This window comes from Coregonus lavaretus (assembly GCF_964263955.1).
Source record: "Coregonus lavaretus genome assembly, chromosome: 17".
NCBI classification, from domain to species: domain Eukaryota; kingdom Metazoa; phylum Chordata; class Actinopteri; order Salmoniformes; family Salmonidae; genus Coregonus; species Coregonus lavaretus.
The window spans coordinates 33,257,060-33,273,325 of NC_140004.1; the positions used below are offsets into that span (position 1 = coordinate 33,257,060).

General features: G+C 44.0%; 1 protein-coding gene across 3 annotated transcripts in view; it reads left to right on the forward strand.

Annotated features, from left to right (window-relative positions):
• Window positions 1–7,815: 7,815 nt before the first annotated feature.
• The window catches only part of LOC311144904 (golgin subfamily A member 7-like), a 34,136-nt gene continuing 25,685 nt past the window's right edge, over window positions 7,816–16,266 (forward strand). The window contains exons 1-2 of one of the 3 annotated variants that reach the window (XM_084181079.1): window positions 7,816–7,891; window positions 10,048–10,173. In XM_084181079.1, the coding sequence (XP_084037205.1) occupies window positions 7,883–7,891; window positions 10,048–10,173 (135 nt within the window). In that variant the 5' untranslated portion in view covers window positions 7,816–7,882. The remainder of the gene's footprint in view (window positions 7,892–10,047; window positions 10,174–16,266) is intronic. The other 2 variants (XR_014614541.1, XM_084181080.1) reach the window with 2 other exon arrangements.

Here is a 16,266-nt window from a genome sequence, read left to right on the forward strand (position 1 = left end):
ATTGCCCTCTTCTCCTCCTGTGACAAAGGATACACATGGCTCCGCGGGAGCGCAGCTCCTGCCTGGAGGTCTATCGCACAATCCCCCTGTCTATGAGGCGGCAACCGTGCCGCTCTTGTCTTGCTAAACACGAGTGCCAAATCCTCATACTCAGGTGGAATGTGCAGTGCTGGCATCTGGTTCGGACTCTCCACCGAGGTCGCCCCTACGGAAACACCCAGACATAGCCCCTCACACTGAGCAGACCACCCTTTAAGAGCCTTCTCTCGCCACGAAATCGTAGGATCATGGGTAATCAACCAGGGAAGCCCCAGTACCACCGGATACGCAGGAGAGTCGATCAGATAGAGTTGAATCGTCTCCTCATGACCCCCCTGCGTCTTCATCCTAAGTGGCGCCGTGACCTCCCTAATCAACCCAGATCCTAACGGACGACTATCTAGGGCATGTACAGGGAAAGGATTATCAACCGGAAGGAGGGGAATCCCTAACTCAACACAGAATTTACGATCTACAAAATTCCCAGCTGCGCCTGAATCTAGTAGCGCCTTATGCTGGGAACGAGGTGCAACCTGTGGAAAACAAACAGGTATAGTTATGTGTACGACAGAAAGCTCTGGGTAAGTGGGGCGCCTACTCACCTGGGAGGACTCCCCAATGTGTGACCTGCCGTCTCCCTCACCAGGGGACCCTCCCCAGCACCTAGCCGCGGTGTGCCCTCCACGGCCACAGTTGGTGCAGGGGACAGCCCCCCTCGGGCTCCTTCTTCTCCCCCCTCTAGCGCCAGCACCTCCGAGCTCCATCGGGCTCGGCTCGGAGGCGCTGGAGGGTGGAATGGGCGAACCCCACCTGGGACGTCCGCGGGTAGCGAGCAGGGTGTCCAGCCGAATGGCCATGTCCACCAACTGGTCAAATGAGAGTGTAGTATCCTTGCACGCCAACTCTCTGCGGACGTCCTCCCGGAGGCTGCAACGAAAGTGGTCTATGAGGGCCCGCTCATTCCACCCTGCATCTGCCGCTAGAGTCCGGAACTCCAGCGCAAACTCTTGAGCGCTCCTCATCCCCTGCCGGAGGTAGAATAGACGCATAGGTGATAGTGGCGGCGTCTATTCTCCTCCATTCGGCGTTGGCCCACTCCAACGCCTTGCCGGTGAGACAGGAGATGAGGGCGGAAACGCTCTCGTGTCCCGAGGGCGCCGGGTGTACGGTGGCAAGGTAGAGTTCCACTTGTAACAGGAACCCCTGACACCCGGCAGCGGTGCCGTCGTACGCCCTCGGGAGCGAGAGCCGAATCCCACTGGGTTCCGGTTGTTGGACGGGCGGGCTGACCGATGGTGATGGTGCGGTAGGTGGAGGTGTGGGTACATCGCTGATCTCCCATCGATGGAGAATGTTCATCACCCGGTCCAGGGCGTGCCCGATTTGGTTGATCCGATCCTCTTGACCACGAAAGCGCTCCTCCATGATGTCGGTGGGTGTGGGTGCTCCTGCTGATTCCATGAGATGGTGTGTAATTCTGTCAAGAGTGGAGTGTAGTGGGATGTGGAATCACACGCAGGACACAGAGATATAAATCCAAAGGTCTTTAGTGAAGTCCGTAGAAACACGCCAACAACGGCCACAGGCCACAGTGTCACGATCGTCTAATGAGGAGGACCAATGCGCAGCGTTGAAGGTGAACATGACTTTATTAAATTAAAGCCGAAACACGAAAACAACAAACAATGACGAAACGTGAAGTCCTCCGTTACAATGACTGACAAGGAACAAAAACCCACAACACTAAGGTGAACACTGACAGTTTAAATATGGCTCCCAATCAGAGATAACGAGCCGACAGCTGACACTCGTTACCACTGATTGGGAGTCACACGACCAAACAATGAAACACAACCAAATACAACACAACCAAATGAACACACCCTGGCTCAAAATACACAGTCCCGGAGCCAGAGCGTGACAGTACCCCCCCCTAAAGGCGCGGACTCCGACCGCGCCTACACCCCAAATAGGGAAGGGCTGGGTGGGTATTGCTCCTCGGAGGCGGCTCCGGCTCCGGGCTTGACCACCACCCTACTACAATCCCCCCGTAGTGTCCCCAGTCCGATCTGACCCAGTTAGCTGGATCAGGACTGCCGACGCGCACCCCTGGCTTGGCGCGTGAGGCAGGAATGGACCGGACCTGGCAGACGATACGCACCCTTTGCATGGTGCGTGGAGCCGGAACAGGCCTCACCAGGCTGAAGACTCGCATCCCTGGCTTGGTGCGAGTAGCAGGAATGGGCTGAATCCGGCTGACGACTCGCACCCTTGGCTTGGTGCGAGTAGCAGGAATGGGCTGAATCCGGCTGACGACTCGCACCCTTGGCTTGGTGCGAGTAGCAGGAATGGGCTGAATCCGGCTGACGACTCGCACCCTTGGCTTGGTGCGAGTAGCAGGAATGGGCTGAATCCGGCTGACGACTCGCACCCTTGGCTTGGTGCGAGTAGCAGGAATGGGCTGAATCCGGCTGACGACTCGCACCCTTGGCTTGTTGCGAGTAGCAGGAATGGGCCGGACTGGGCTGGCGACGTGCACCACAGACCTGGTGCGGAGAGCAGGAACGGGCAGAGCCGGGCTGACGAGACGCACCACAGGCTTGATGCGGAGAGCAGGCACGGGCCGTGCCGGACTGACGACGCACACCACTGGCTTGGTGCGGGAAGCTTGGATGGGCCGGACTGTACTGGGGACACACACCACTGGTCCTACACCGGGATCTGGAACGGGCCGGACCGGACTGGCAACACACGCCAGTACCTCTCGCCGTGCCTCTACTTCCTCCATCCCCTCTTCGACCAGTGGCCCCCGTAACCCGGCGGCCTTCTCCGGCAACCCACTGGGCCGCTCTATCGCGGCCTCCTGCTGGTCCGACGTCGTGAGCCCCCCCCTAAAATTTTTCGGGGCGTCTCTCCTACCCGTGGACAAGGTCTCCATGTCCCTCGCCAGCCTCTCGCCCTTCTGCCATAATGTCAAGCCCTTCTCTTCCTCACTCGGCTTGACCCAGTCCAGGAGGCGAAGGAGATCTGTGAGGGATCTCCCTGGCGATGGCTCCTGGACACGCTGCTTGGTCCCATCTTGGTGGGTTTTTCTGTCACGATCGTCTAATGAGGAGGACCAATGCGCAGCGTTGAAGGTGAACATGACTTTATTAAATTAAAGCCGAAACACGAAAACAACAAACAATGACGAAACGTGAAGTCCTCCGTTACAATGACTGACAAGGAACAAAAACCCACAACACTAAGGTGAACACTGACAGTTTAAATATGGCTCCCAATCAGAGATAACGAGCCGACAGCTGACACTCGTTACCACTGATTGGGAGTCACACGACCAAACAATGAAACACAACCAAATACAACACAACCAAATGAACACACCCTGGCTCAAAATACACAGTCCCGGAGCCAGAGCGTGACACACAGGCGAAATAAACGCACACTAAACTGAACAAAGTAAGTGTGCACAAAGTGCAGGACTCTCTAATACAACACGAAATAAAGAGAGAACAAAATACAGCGGACCAAAAATACCACACGACAGTAAAACAATTACACACAACACCTAAACTAACACAAGGAACTAAATAGGGTGCCTAGTGAGACTAAACACTAAACAGGTGTGACAAACAGACAAAACCAATCAAACATGAAACATCGAACGGTGGCAGCTAGTACTCCGGAGACGACGACCGCCGAAGCCTGCCCGAACAAGGAGGAGGGGCCGCCTCGGCCGAAACCGTGACACACTCCATGCCTGTTTTGCTTGTAAATACCTCTATAGTAAAAAAAACTCCAGTTATTCATCAATAGTGTCAGCAGGCATTCTCAAATAAATGTTGACATTCTTGAGGGATGTCATCTGAGTTGAGACATGGTATGTATTTGCAATATCTGACGTGTAGACCTACTCCAAAATTAGTCATATACACAATTCTTTGTTTTAGTCTCATGCTACCAAGTATAGGCCCCTCAGTTGTAAATGAATGTAATTTATTTATTTTCTACATAACTAGATTTAGAGAAACTGCAGAACAGGCTCAAAGACAGTTGAGATGCTATATAGTATCTTGTGGGTAAACTACACTGAGTTTAGAAAACATCCATGACATAGACTGACCAGGTGAATCCATGTGAAAGGTATGATCCCTTATTAATGTCACTTGTTAAATCCACTTCAGTCAGTGTAGATGAAGGGGAGGAGGCAGGTAAAGAAGGATTTGAGCCTTGAGACAATTGAGACATGTATTGTGTATGTGTGTCATATGGGCCCTGTGTAGCTCAGTTGGTAGAGCATGGCGCTTGCAATGCCAGGATTGTGGGTTCGATTCCCACGGGGGGCCAGTATGAAAAAATATATGCACTCTTGCTCTGGATAAGAGCGTCTGCTAAATGACTAAAAATGTAAAAAATGTAAAATTCAGAGGGTGAATGGGTGCAACGGTCTAAGCCACTGCATCTCAGTTCAAGAGGCATCACTACAGACCCTGGTTTGTGATTGGGAGTCCCATAGGGCGGCGCACAATTGGCCCAGCGTCGTCTGGGTTTGGCTGGGGTAGGCCGTCATTGTAAATAAGAATTTGACTTGCCTAGTTAAATAAATTGTTCAAAAAGTGCCTTTAAACAGGGTATGGTAGTAGGTGCCAGGTGCACTGGCTTGTGTCAAGAACTGCAACGCTGCTGGGTTTTTTCCGCTCAACAGTTTCTCGTGTATATCAAGAATGGTCCACCACCCAAAGGACATCCAGCCAACTTGACACAAATGTGGGAAGCATTGGAGTCAACATGGGTGCAACTCAATATTAGGAAGGTGTTCCTAATGTTTGGTATACTCAGTGTATAATTGTATAACAAACCTAACCATTGCAATTACTGTCTCTCATTTCTCCCTGATGAACCGTGACATATTTACATGGTGGTTACTGCATCTAATTTGCAGTTATGTACAGTACATTCAACTGATCAAAGAGGCATAATCTATATAGCCCAGGAAGAACACCCATGAAACCAGGAGTTATTACTTTTGCTTTAACATGCAATGAGAAAAATCATTAACACATTTCCTGCTATGACCAAATTAACTTTAATCAGCTTTCAAACATCTAAACAGCACATTCTTATCTTAATTCTTACAAAACAAGTGGCTATATGTATTAGAAATTAATATAATATCACAATAATCACTTGCGATCACTAGGATCTTTTGTTTAGTCAAGAATAGTCCAGAACCCCAGAATATGGCTGACTGAATCATATCCCTTTATGTGGCTGATCATACACAGTGGTAAACATGACCAATAAAATGTTCCTTTAACAGGGTATTAGCACTAGGCTACAGTAAGTAACCGTTTTTGCCAAGTTCAGAGCTCTTCACAGCCCAGGATAATATGGTGTTTACTTGGTGTATCTGTGTGACTCGCCAGGGAGGAATGCGTTTTCACAGCCATCCCTCCTACGTCCCAAATGGCGCCCTATTCCCTATTTAGCCCATAGTGTTCTGGTCAAAAGTAGTGCACTATAAAGGGAATGTGGTGTCATTTGGGATGCTGCTAGAGTGGCATTCAGGGCAGGTGTAATTAGAGTGGATCTGCATAAATGTAAAAATCCCTATATTGTTACTCTACAGGGTTTGTTTGTCTCTTGGCAATGGGGCAGGCAGCAGGCCTTTAAAGCCTCAGCTCTCTCCCCTCTGTGATGGCTGGAGTCTGGGAGAGGAGGAGAGCCGACTAATGAGCACCATTTGGGCCCGTCATTTACAACACATGCTGGTTAATAGCCCACGATGAGGGTTTTACTGCAACTCAGTCCGCTCATGCTGAAGTGGGGCTCTAATGGAAAGACTATACTTCCTTCTCACACACAGGCTGACCATTGCAGGGCCGGGATTGGGGAATTATATGGGTTAACTGCAGCTGGATTGCTCAGTAAAAGTGACTTCTAGAATTACTATTTACCTGGACATGGCCTTGTGTTAGGCTCACAGCCTGGTAAAGGGTGCAGTAAAATGTGCAATGTAATGGTGGTGGTAGGTAGATAATGTTAAGGTGGTCTTTTTCACACATTCACATGGTCGTATTGGCAAAAAACAGCTGTTTTGGTCTGCAGTTCACTAATCCATCATGAAAATTCCTCATGCCTACTAATGACTAGAACGAGGCCTTTATTTTCTCATCAAAGGCTAAAAATAACATGCCCCTAATCTCTCAAATTAGATTGTGTCTATTAGATTAGTGTTCTGTGACATCACTATTTGGTTACACACACAAATAGCCCAGCGATTTCACTTTTTAACAGGTTTATACAAATCGATTGGTTTGACTGCGCTGCTGGTCTATTGTAGCTGAGAAATCTCTGGATTGACTCAACCATTGGAGTAGCGGGGATATCTCTCCAACCAAGATGTATAAATTGAGGAGCAAACTGATGTGAGAATGAAATTCAGCAACTCTTGGAGGACAGTGGAAGTTCATAAAACTGCTTCTTTTTTGTTAACCATGAAACCAATGCTTACAGATAGACAAATGAAGGAGGCGTTTATATATTTCAAAATGGCTTCCTATGGGTTCAGGGACCAATCACAATGGGAATACACAACAAACATGATTTGATTGGATAATTAGTTAAAATAATCTGACCAATAGCACCTCTACAGATGGTATCTAACTTTGCCTTGCATTCTCTCAAGATGCAGAAATAAACAAATCATATTTCTCCACTCCTGTTCCCAAGTCCAAATTTTGCCTACATTTGGTGTATAATTTTACTGCAATAAATGTTTTATTCTGCAGGAGTTATTACTAAGGCTATAGCCCTATTCGCACGGGACTAGTATAAATTGAGAAAGTTGGTTATGTATTTATTACCACAGAATGTCCATTATTCCAGAGGCGCAATATTTGTTTAAATGCATTTGGCGATGTTCAATTCATTCGCACAAAACGTATAACCAAACTGCAAGCAACACCTGTCAAACTCAGATATTTCTCTCAATACACAGGGATGTCGATTCGCACAGGACTATCATTATCAGGGGACTTTGGAATTTGCCAAAAGACAGTAGGTTATTCTGGTTAGTCAATGTCCAGATTTCAGTTTCCATTTAACCCATCTAAACAGTAGGCTACAGTTCCCTTTACATGCCATAGGCCCATTTGAAGTCCCGTCTTGTGACTGTCGAATTTGTATAGAGCCTCACAATCATCACACAGAACATAACCGGCACTACTATAATCCTCTTTTACCACTTCACCAAATACTTTCCAAATATTACTTTTCTGGCCCTCCCTTCTCTTTATTTTCAACTCTCCTTTCGCAGCTTATTATCTGTCTTATTGAATTAAACTTCGACAATGACCTTTTTGCCTCCGTGGTTTGACGTTAACTCCATGGATTGATGATAACTTTTGCTGCCCTTCCCAAAAGCATTATTTGGCGATTGGCTGTATAGGCTATTTGGCTGTGTAGGCTTATGCAGTAATACCCGATAGCCTAAAATAATGAAAGAAACCCAAGGATCCCAGAGCGCACGTACAGGTTGGAGAGTAGTTGAGAGTTGCTCCAGGGCAGGGCATAGTTCGTGATGCCCTGGACCAGAGGTAGTTGGAAAACGTAGAAAATTCACTCAAACTCTGTTTCATTTTTCCAATCATGCTCACTCTAAATGTAAGATTAATAAAGTTTGACAGCAAATTAGATATTTTTGGTTGATTATTCTCACACAGAAAGTAGAGAATTCAGTGCATATGAATTTGCCGGTCAGGAACCTTGTGAATTGGAGAAGTTGTATCCAGACACATTAGTAGCGGTACTCAGCTAACGGAAAGTAAACAGAGCTGGCAACATGGCTGAGGTAAGGAATTTTGTGATCAGTTGTTTTAATCACAATTATCATCGCTAGCAGTATATGACTATGCCCATTTTGTCAATCAATTGTGTACTTACAATTGATTGCGTGTTAATAATATGTATATCGATGGTCTGCCTTATATGATCTGTCTTTGCCGCTATCTAACGTTAGCTAACATCGACATGTAAATAGCTAGCTAACTAGTTAATTCACTAAAGATGGGGCGTTGTTTGTCTTTGATATGATTGGATTTTAAATGGTTTTGTATGAAATTGTATTATCTAACTCGTTTCTGGTGTTATTTTTCCTAATGAATGTGTGAGGCAGATTGCGAGATGAGCTGCTAACTAACCATTTTGACAAATGCAAATGTTATCTAGCTGGATAGTCAGCTAGTTAATCAACACATTTATAACTGAATTATGCTTCTGTTGTTCTTGAAGTTGAGTTAGCTAATGACATTTACTAGTACCACTTTAAATTTGATGAAACAATAATACATTCCCTCATTCCTCTGTTGAAAAGGTTTGCCCTAATTATTCAATTATTAGCTACAATGCAATTGCAGTGATTCATTGCCCCACCTTGTAGATAATTGTAGGGTAGACAAGTCAGCATATGAGAGTAGAGATTTGATTGTGTTCGCATACTTTAGCTTATCAAAACTCTCAGGACGGGGTTAAGCATGTCTATGCGTACTTCACAATAACACTATAGTTAGCTAGCTTGTGTGTCATACCTTTACACACACACACACACACGGAAGCATTTACATCATTTAGCAGACGCTCTTATCCAGAGCGACTTACAAATTGAAGCACTTCATGAAACTATATTAGCCTATTTCGCTTCTCAGGCATGTTAAAGCTAATAGATTTTTCCTTCAGAAAAAATAACCCTGAAATGGCTATAGCTAGCTACTCCTACTCTCCTACCAATTAAAACATAATTGCTTGGATAAATCATGATAACCTAGCTAGATAAACATGTCAGATTAGAGTTGATGTTATCTGTTCCTGCTGTCTGAGAAACAGCCAGAGACCAGTGTTAAAACAGCTTGTCAGAATGATGGATTATCACATAATAGCTGTAGGGCTTAAATCTTAAATGGAAGACAGACAAAGTTAGTTTAACTTTTGAGGACATTTTATCCATAACCAAACAAAGTTGTGATGAGCGTAATAGATCATCTAGGCTGTATCCTGTTCCTAAGACTTATGCTTCAGTAGTCTGAGACACTGACTTACTGTATGGTTTATGAAGGACACACACATTATATCCTGTTAGCACAGCACACTGTAGGCTAATAATGAATCAGAAGTTGTGTCCGAAATGGCACCCCATTCCCTATGTAGTGTAGCGCACAACTTTTACCAGGGCCCATATAGGGCTCTGGTCAAAAGTAGTGCACTATAAAGGGAATAGGGTGCCATTTGGAATGCATCCGGAAAGCAAGCCATCCCTCCTACTCCACTGAGGTTGATGGTCTCCCAGTCTGGTAGTGGCTTCCATTATAAAACAGGATAGGATTATGAATGATTAACGTTAGCCGGCCTAATTCATTGTCTTCACTTCATAGATCAGTGTTCCATGTCATTTGTTTCCTTGTTCTTACTAGTGTTTAAGCATAGCCTAGTCTTATTCGTTATGCGTAGGCTACACATTTTGTTTTCAACAGTGCTCCATTTGTTAACATTCATTATTAATCAGAGTCCACACTGCATTGTAATCTTTGCAACAGGAAACTGCCATCTGTTTTTCATTCTGCCAAAAATGGCAGCCATGTTATTAAATGGCAGCCATGTTATTTTGTATACAGAATAGGGCTGTCAGTTAATCAAATAGATGAGGCTTGTTGATATGGTTGTTGTTCCTGCTACTTCATGCCAATAGATGTTAAATCTATTTGACTATTAGGCCTAAATCATTTGTTTATGGTTGAAATCCAAATTGCCTGTTGTGCACATCTAGGCTGTCAGCTTAAACATGTATTCATTATGTGTTAAATCCTCACTGAGCTCTTCAACTAAAGCCAGTTTGCCCCCTTCCTTCCTTCCTTCCTTCCTTCCTTCCTTCCTTCCTTCCTTCCTTCCTTCCTTCCTTCCTTCCTTCCTTCCTTCCTTCCTTCCTTCCTTCCTTCCTTCCTTCCTTCCTTCCAGACTCACAGCTTGCAGGATATGAGGCAGCAGGCGGCTATTGCTGCCAAAGTGTTCATCCAGAGAGACTACACCAGCGGCACTGTCTGCCATTTCCAGACCAAGTTCCCTTCTGAACTGGAGAACAGGGTACGCTATAGCACTCTGATAGCACTGTGATCTGAGTCCATCTGCATAGTGTGTCAGAGTAGGAGTGCTGATTGAGCATCAGGTATGCCTTTTAGATCACAATAAATAAGATTGCATGGACAGGGTCCGTATCCAAGCCTCTCAGAGTAGAACATTGGTCGTAAGTGCTCAGAAGGTTATGCATGAAGCCTCTTTAGTCATAAGTCCCACCGAGTTGGCAGATATTTAGGAGACCTCATGAGGTGTCTTAACCAGTTAAGAGTTACCAGCAGGTGTCTTGATAATAGAAACATTCAGTCAGTGAGTCAGTGGTTCCTGCGCCACATGCAATTGCTTTGGAGTTGTTCAAATAATATGTTGATATTTCTATATGATCAATCCATAAATAATCTAGGGTTACATGCAACATAATCTCTTGCGCTTTTGACAATTATTTCATATGAGGCCTATTTCACATGATAGCCTAAATACTTATAGCCACTAGGCTAATAAATAAACATGTTTTTCAAATATTTAATGACTTACATCATGTTATCATTTTGGAGTGCAACATCACATTGTTAAAAAAAAGATGCCTAAATTAGGCATGCCTCTAAATTGGGCAATTGAAGGCTTCTTGGGGGCTTACAGTGCATTCGGAAAGTATTCAGACCCCTTCACATTTTGTTACGTTACAACCTTATTCAAAAATGTATTAAATTGTTTTTTTCCCTCATCAATCTACACACAATACCCCATAATGACAAAGCAAAAACAGGTTTTTAGAAATTTTAGCAAATGTATTACAAATAAAAAACGTAAATATCACATTTACATAAGTATTCAGACCCTTTACTCAGTACTTTGTTGAAGCACCTTTGGCAGCGATTAAAGCCTCAAGTCTTCTTGGGTATGACGCTACAAGCTTGGCACACCTGTATTTGAGGAGTTTCTCCCATTCTTCTCTGCAGATCCTCTCAAGCTCTGTCAGGTTGGATGGGGAGCGTCGCTGCACAACTATTTTCAGGTCTCTCCAGAGATGTTAGATCGGGTTCAAGTCCAGGTTCTGGCTGGTCCACTCAAGGACATTCAGAGACTTGTCCCGAAGCCACTCCTGCGTTGTCTTGGCTGTATGCTTAGGGTCATTGTCCTGTTGGAAGGTGAACCTTCGCCCCAGTCTGAGGTCCTGAGCGCTCTAGAGCAGGTTTTCATCAAGGATCTCTCAGTACTTTGCTCCGTTCATCTTTCCCTCGATCCTGACTAGTCACCCAGTCTCTGCCGCAGAAAAACATCCCCACAGCAGGATGCTGCCACCACCATGCTTCACCGTAGGGATGGTGACAGGTTTGCTCCAGACTTGACGCTTGGCATTCAGGCCAAAGAGTTTCAATCTTGGTTTCATCAGACCAGAGAATCTTGTTTCTCATGGTCTGAGAGTCCTTTAGGTGTCTTTTGGCAAACTCCAAGCGGGCTGTCATGTGCCTTTTACTGAGGAGTGGCTTCCGTCTGACCACTCTACCATAATGGTCTGATTGGTGGCGTGCTGCAGAGATGATTTTCCTTCTGGAAGGTTCTCCCATCTCCACAGAGGAACTCTGGAGCTCTGTCAGAGTGACCATCGGGTTCTTGGTCACCTCCCTGACCAAGGCCCTTCTCCCCTGATTGCTCAGTTTGGCCTGGCGGCCAGCTCTAGGAAGTGTCTTGGTGGTTCCAAACTTCTTCCATTTAAGAATGATGGAGGCCACAGTGTTCTTGGAGACCTTCAATGCTGCCGACAAATGTTTTGGTACCCTTCCCCAGATCTGTGCCTCGACACAACCCTGTCTCTGAGCTCTACGGACAATTCCTTCAACCTCATGGCTTGGTTTTTGCTCTGACATGCACTGTCAACTGTGGGACCTTATTTAGACAGGTGTGTGCCTTTCCAAATCATGTTTTATTTACCACAGGTTGAGTCCAATGAAGTTGTAGAAACATATCAAGGATGATCAATGGAAACAGGATGCACCTTGAGCTCAATTTCGAGTCTCATATCAAAGGGTCTGAATACTTATGTAAATAAGTATTTCTGTTTTTTAAATTTTTAATACATTTGCTACCATCTCTAAAAACCTGTTTTCGCTTTGTCATTATGGGGTATTGTGTGTAGATTGATGAGGAAAAAATTAATTCAATCAATTTTAGAATAAGGCTGTAACGTAACAAAATGTGGAAAAAGTAAAGGTGTCTGAATACTTTCCGAATGCACTGTATGTTAACTTTGATTGTGTTCAATGAAAATGATAGACCTTCCAAACGTTGTATGCAAAATCATTGGCAAGTGACTTGATGTACTGTGCTAAAGCTATTTATAGTTGTTAAAGGGGAGTGTGTTGATAATGGTAATATTGTAAAAATTTAGCTTTTAACAACGCTCAGAGTTGGTTTAAAAAAAGGTTCTGCATGCCAATATATTAGGGCATCATTAAGAGTAGGCAAAGTGATCGTGTCAGGCGAAAAATTTGGTCAAACATTTTACAATTGCAACATTTGATGTACAGTCACATACACAGTGGTTGTCTGAAGCGTGCTATAAAGTTCACAGCTGGTGATGCCTCATCGCAATTGGTTGTTCCCCATTTACAACAATGTCAATGAGCGTCATCACTATCTTTCCTTTGCGGTACCTCAAACTGTCGTGATTACCAGCTGAGAAACTTTTGTGAGTTGATTTTACTCCTGGCTCAGTGTGTTTGAGCAGTGTGTTAACATAATCCTTAAACCTACTCTGTGCTGGGAGGTTTTTTAGTCTTAAAACAGGTTTTAACAGGATTCCGAGGACTTCTTTCTGAGATGCTTTTGTGGATACGGGCCCTGATCCTAGACCAGCACTCCTACTCTGAGACGATTGATACATACGGCCCCTGATCTGCTAAGGCTCCTGGTGCTCAGACCTATTTGATCTATAAATCAGACCGAATTTTTAGACATGTTTATGTCCCGTGTCCAGCCCCTCCAGATATATCTCTGATCTCCTGCTTTTAGTTAGAGCCCTGTGGGGTTTTGTAGGCTAGGCGCAGAACACGTCAAGAAGTGCAGCTTATGACTCCAATGCAGTCTTCACTGATCTGGTCTATGTCCTCAGTTGAACTGTCACACTTGAGTGCAGAAACTGGTTTGAAATACAGGATTTGGTAATGATCCAGCGAATGGAGTGAAGCAGGTCCATGAGGATAAACACTTCTGCGCTATGCCCACATTAAAGATTGTGCAGCTAGCTAAATGGTTAGAGCAGAGTTCACAGGAACAAAAACTATTTTTTGCCATGCATGTGCCACATGAAAAGAGTAGCTTTACAACACAGCTTTGTGGTTTAATGGCACTTCCCTCTTGATTGGGTGGTCTCTCTTTAGCACACTTTGTGTCCTGTAGGATGCACTATACATACCAATGCTGAAGAAATACAGCATGCTACTCCTCCGGGAGTCCATCCACAGCTACAGTGCCTCATCAGAAAAAACCTTTCCAACATTTCTCCCATCCCTTTGCTAGCACAGTAGTATATCATAGGAATTGTGCTGCCAAACTTTTTAAGTGAGTTTGTTATTTTTTATACAGTCATATTTATTTCACCAGATTGTTTTTTTTTCTCCAGATGTCCAAGTGACAAAATACCAAATGTATCAATTCATAAAACACTTTATTTTATTCAACTTTGGATCCATGTTGCTCTTTTATCTGAAATAGATCATGGGGCAGCACGTTCTGTTGATGATTTCACCTCTGTTGAATAATGTTTTCTAAGGTTTAGTACAAGAACATGTCTGGAGAAGCACTAAGCGGTCAGTGTATTTGGCAGGTAGCGAGCCAGACCAGCCAGGGACAATAAAATAAATTGGTAATGCTGTTACCCTTTCCTTTTTATTTTCCTTATTCACATATCTACAGTAGATCGCTTGACACAAAGTAAGCTAAATAAGTTGTTTAAGATGGTAGTTTCTGAGGATAGATACCATCGTAGCACACACTTATCCTAAAGCCTGTGTGCAGTACACTTCTTAATGTTCAAATTACTGCATCCAACGTAATGGAAAGATGTTCAGACGAAGGAGAAATGTGGTTTGAATCCCAGCCTTATGGGAAATTAGAGGGAGAACAAAGACTCCTCACGGCAGGCACCAAACATGCCTAAGACAACTGATCTGTTGGCGCTTGTTGTTACATTCCATGGGCAGTGGGTGCATGGGAACATAACTTGGAGGCTGTTCAGAGGCCTGAAAGGCCTGGCTGCTCTCCTCATCTGGTCTGGTTTGCAGGACACCAAGTCCACTCTCTTAGTTGTGTGACAAATAGCACCCTATTCCTTATAGTGCACTACTTTTGACCAGAGCCCTATGGCCCCTGGGCAAATTGAATGCACTATAGGGCTGGAATATTTGGACAAAATATCTAATAGCAAAAAAATAGAAAAAAAGGCAGATATTGTGATTTATGAGTTGCGATTTTCCAAACACTTGGGTGAAAACTTGGTAATTCCATCAAACATGGTTAATACAAGTGTCAGAGTAGAGAACATCACTTATAAAATGAGGTCAAATGAATTAATACATACTGAGCTAACTGAATACAAAACCAAATGAAACAAATATTTTCCACAATTGTTATACATATGATAATAGGATTATTACACCTACTTAATAACAAACATTCATTTTTAACATGATCATCTAAATCTAGTGTACTATAAGCGTAGCATTAATTAATAAATTAATAACATTCCTATTTTACCATTGAGTTCTTATACTAACTGTAAGTCTCTCTGGATAAGAGCGTCTGCTAAATGACTAAAATGTAATAACCTAAGTTAATTATTTATTCAGGCAGCTATAGGCTACAAATGCAATAGGAAGCTTATGAATCTGCAATTTATGTATAAGTAGGCTCAATCATTATTATAATATAAATTAAAAGTCAAAGTGCCTTAACATGTAACACAGCCTACCAATTGCAAGGTGCAGCCTGTGTCTGAAACATTGGAGTCTGGTCCAGTCATTCAATGCAATGGCCTTTATCAACTTCTCCCTTAAATGCATACTTCGGAATTCCCCAGAATCAGATGAACTTGTGGATACAATTTTTATGTCTCTGGGTCCAGTGTTGGGATGGCGACTTGGGAGAAATGTGTGTATCTCCTGTCCAGCTTGTTTATTGTCTTCTTGAAGCCATCTTTGCTGACTGAATGTGATAGATAGGTGATAGCCTCTGTGATTTCTGCGTCTGCGGGATGTTTTTTCGTAGGGCATTACACTCGAAAACGCATCAGCAATCAATGCCTGCTTAACGTAGGTGGGGAATGGTTCTTCTTCAAATGATTGAATAAATGTTTTGTGTTGCCTCTTATCGCCACAACTCTGAGGCACTTTTTGCACAACACTTGCATTTGGTTGACATCGGTTTGCCTGTAGCCGAAATACTGCCATACCACTGAAGATGTGCCGTTCTTTGGCACCAAATCAACGTTCTCGTTAGCACTAGCAGCACTCGTTTCCGACACACTTTGAGGTGAAGCCCTTTCTCTCCGGTTAGTGCTATCCGGCATCCTTGCTATACGGGATCCTTGGGACGTCCCTACCCTAAAACCTAATTCCGTTTTTATCTGAGTATTATTATTATTATTTTATTTGTATTTTTTTCTCCATATAAATAAATAAAAATTCGAAGACAATTTTCACATGCTTCGTAAACAATAGGTGTACACTAACAGTGAAATGCTTACTTACAACAATGCAAAGACAAAAATACAGAAATAATTGAAAAAGAATAACACAAGGAATAAATAAATACACAATGAGTAACAATAACTTGGGGTAAGTACCGAGTCGATGTGCAGGGGTACGAGGTGGATGTGTACATATAGGTAGGGATAAAGTGACTAGGCAGCAGGATAGATAATAAACAGTAACAACATTTAGTGTAAAAAGGTCAATGCAGATAGTAGCTATTTGGTTAACTATTTAACTAAATATTTAGCAGTCTTATGGCTTGGGGCTAGAAGCTGTTCAGGGTCATGTTGGTTCCAGACTTGGTGCATCGGTACCGCTTGCCATGCGGTAGCAGAGAGAACAGTCTATGACT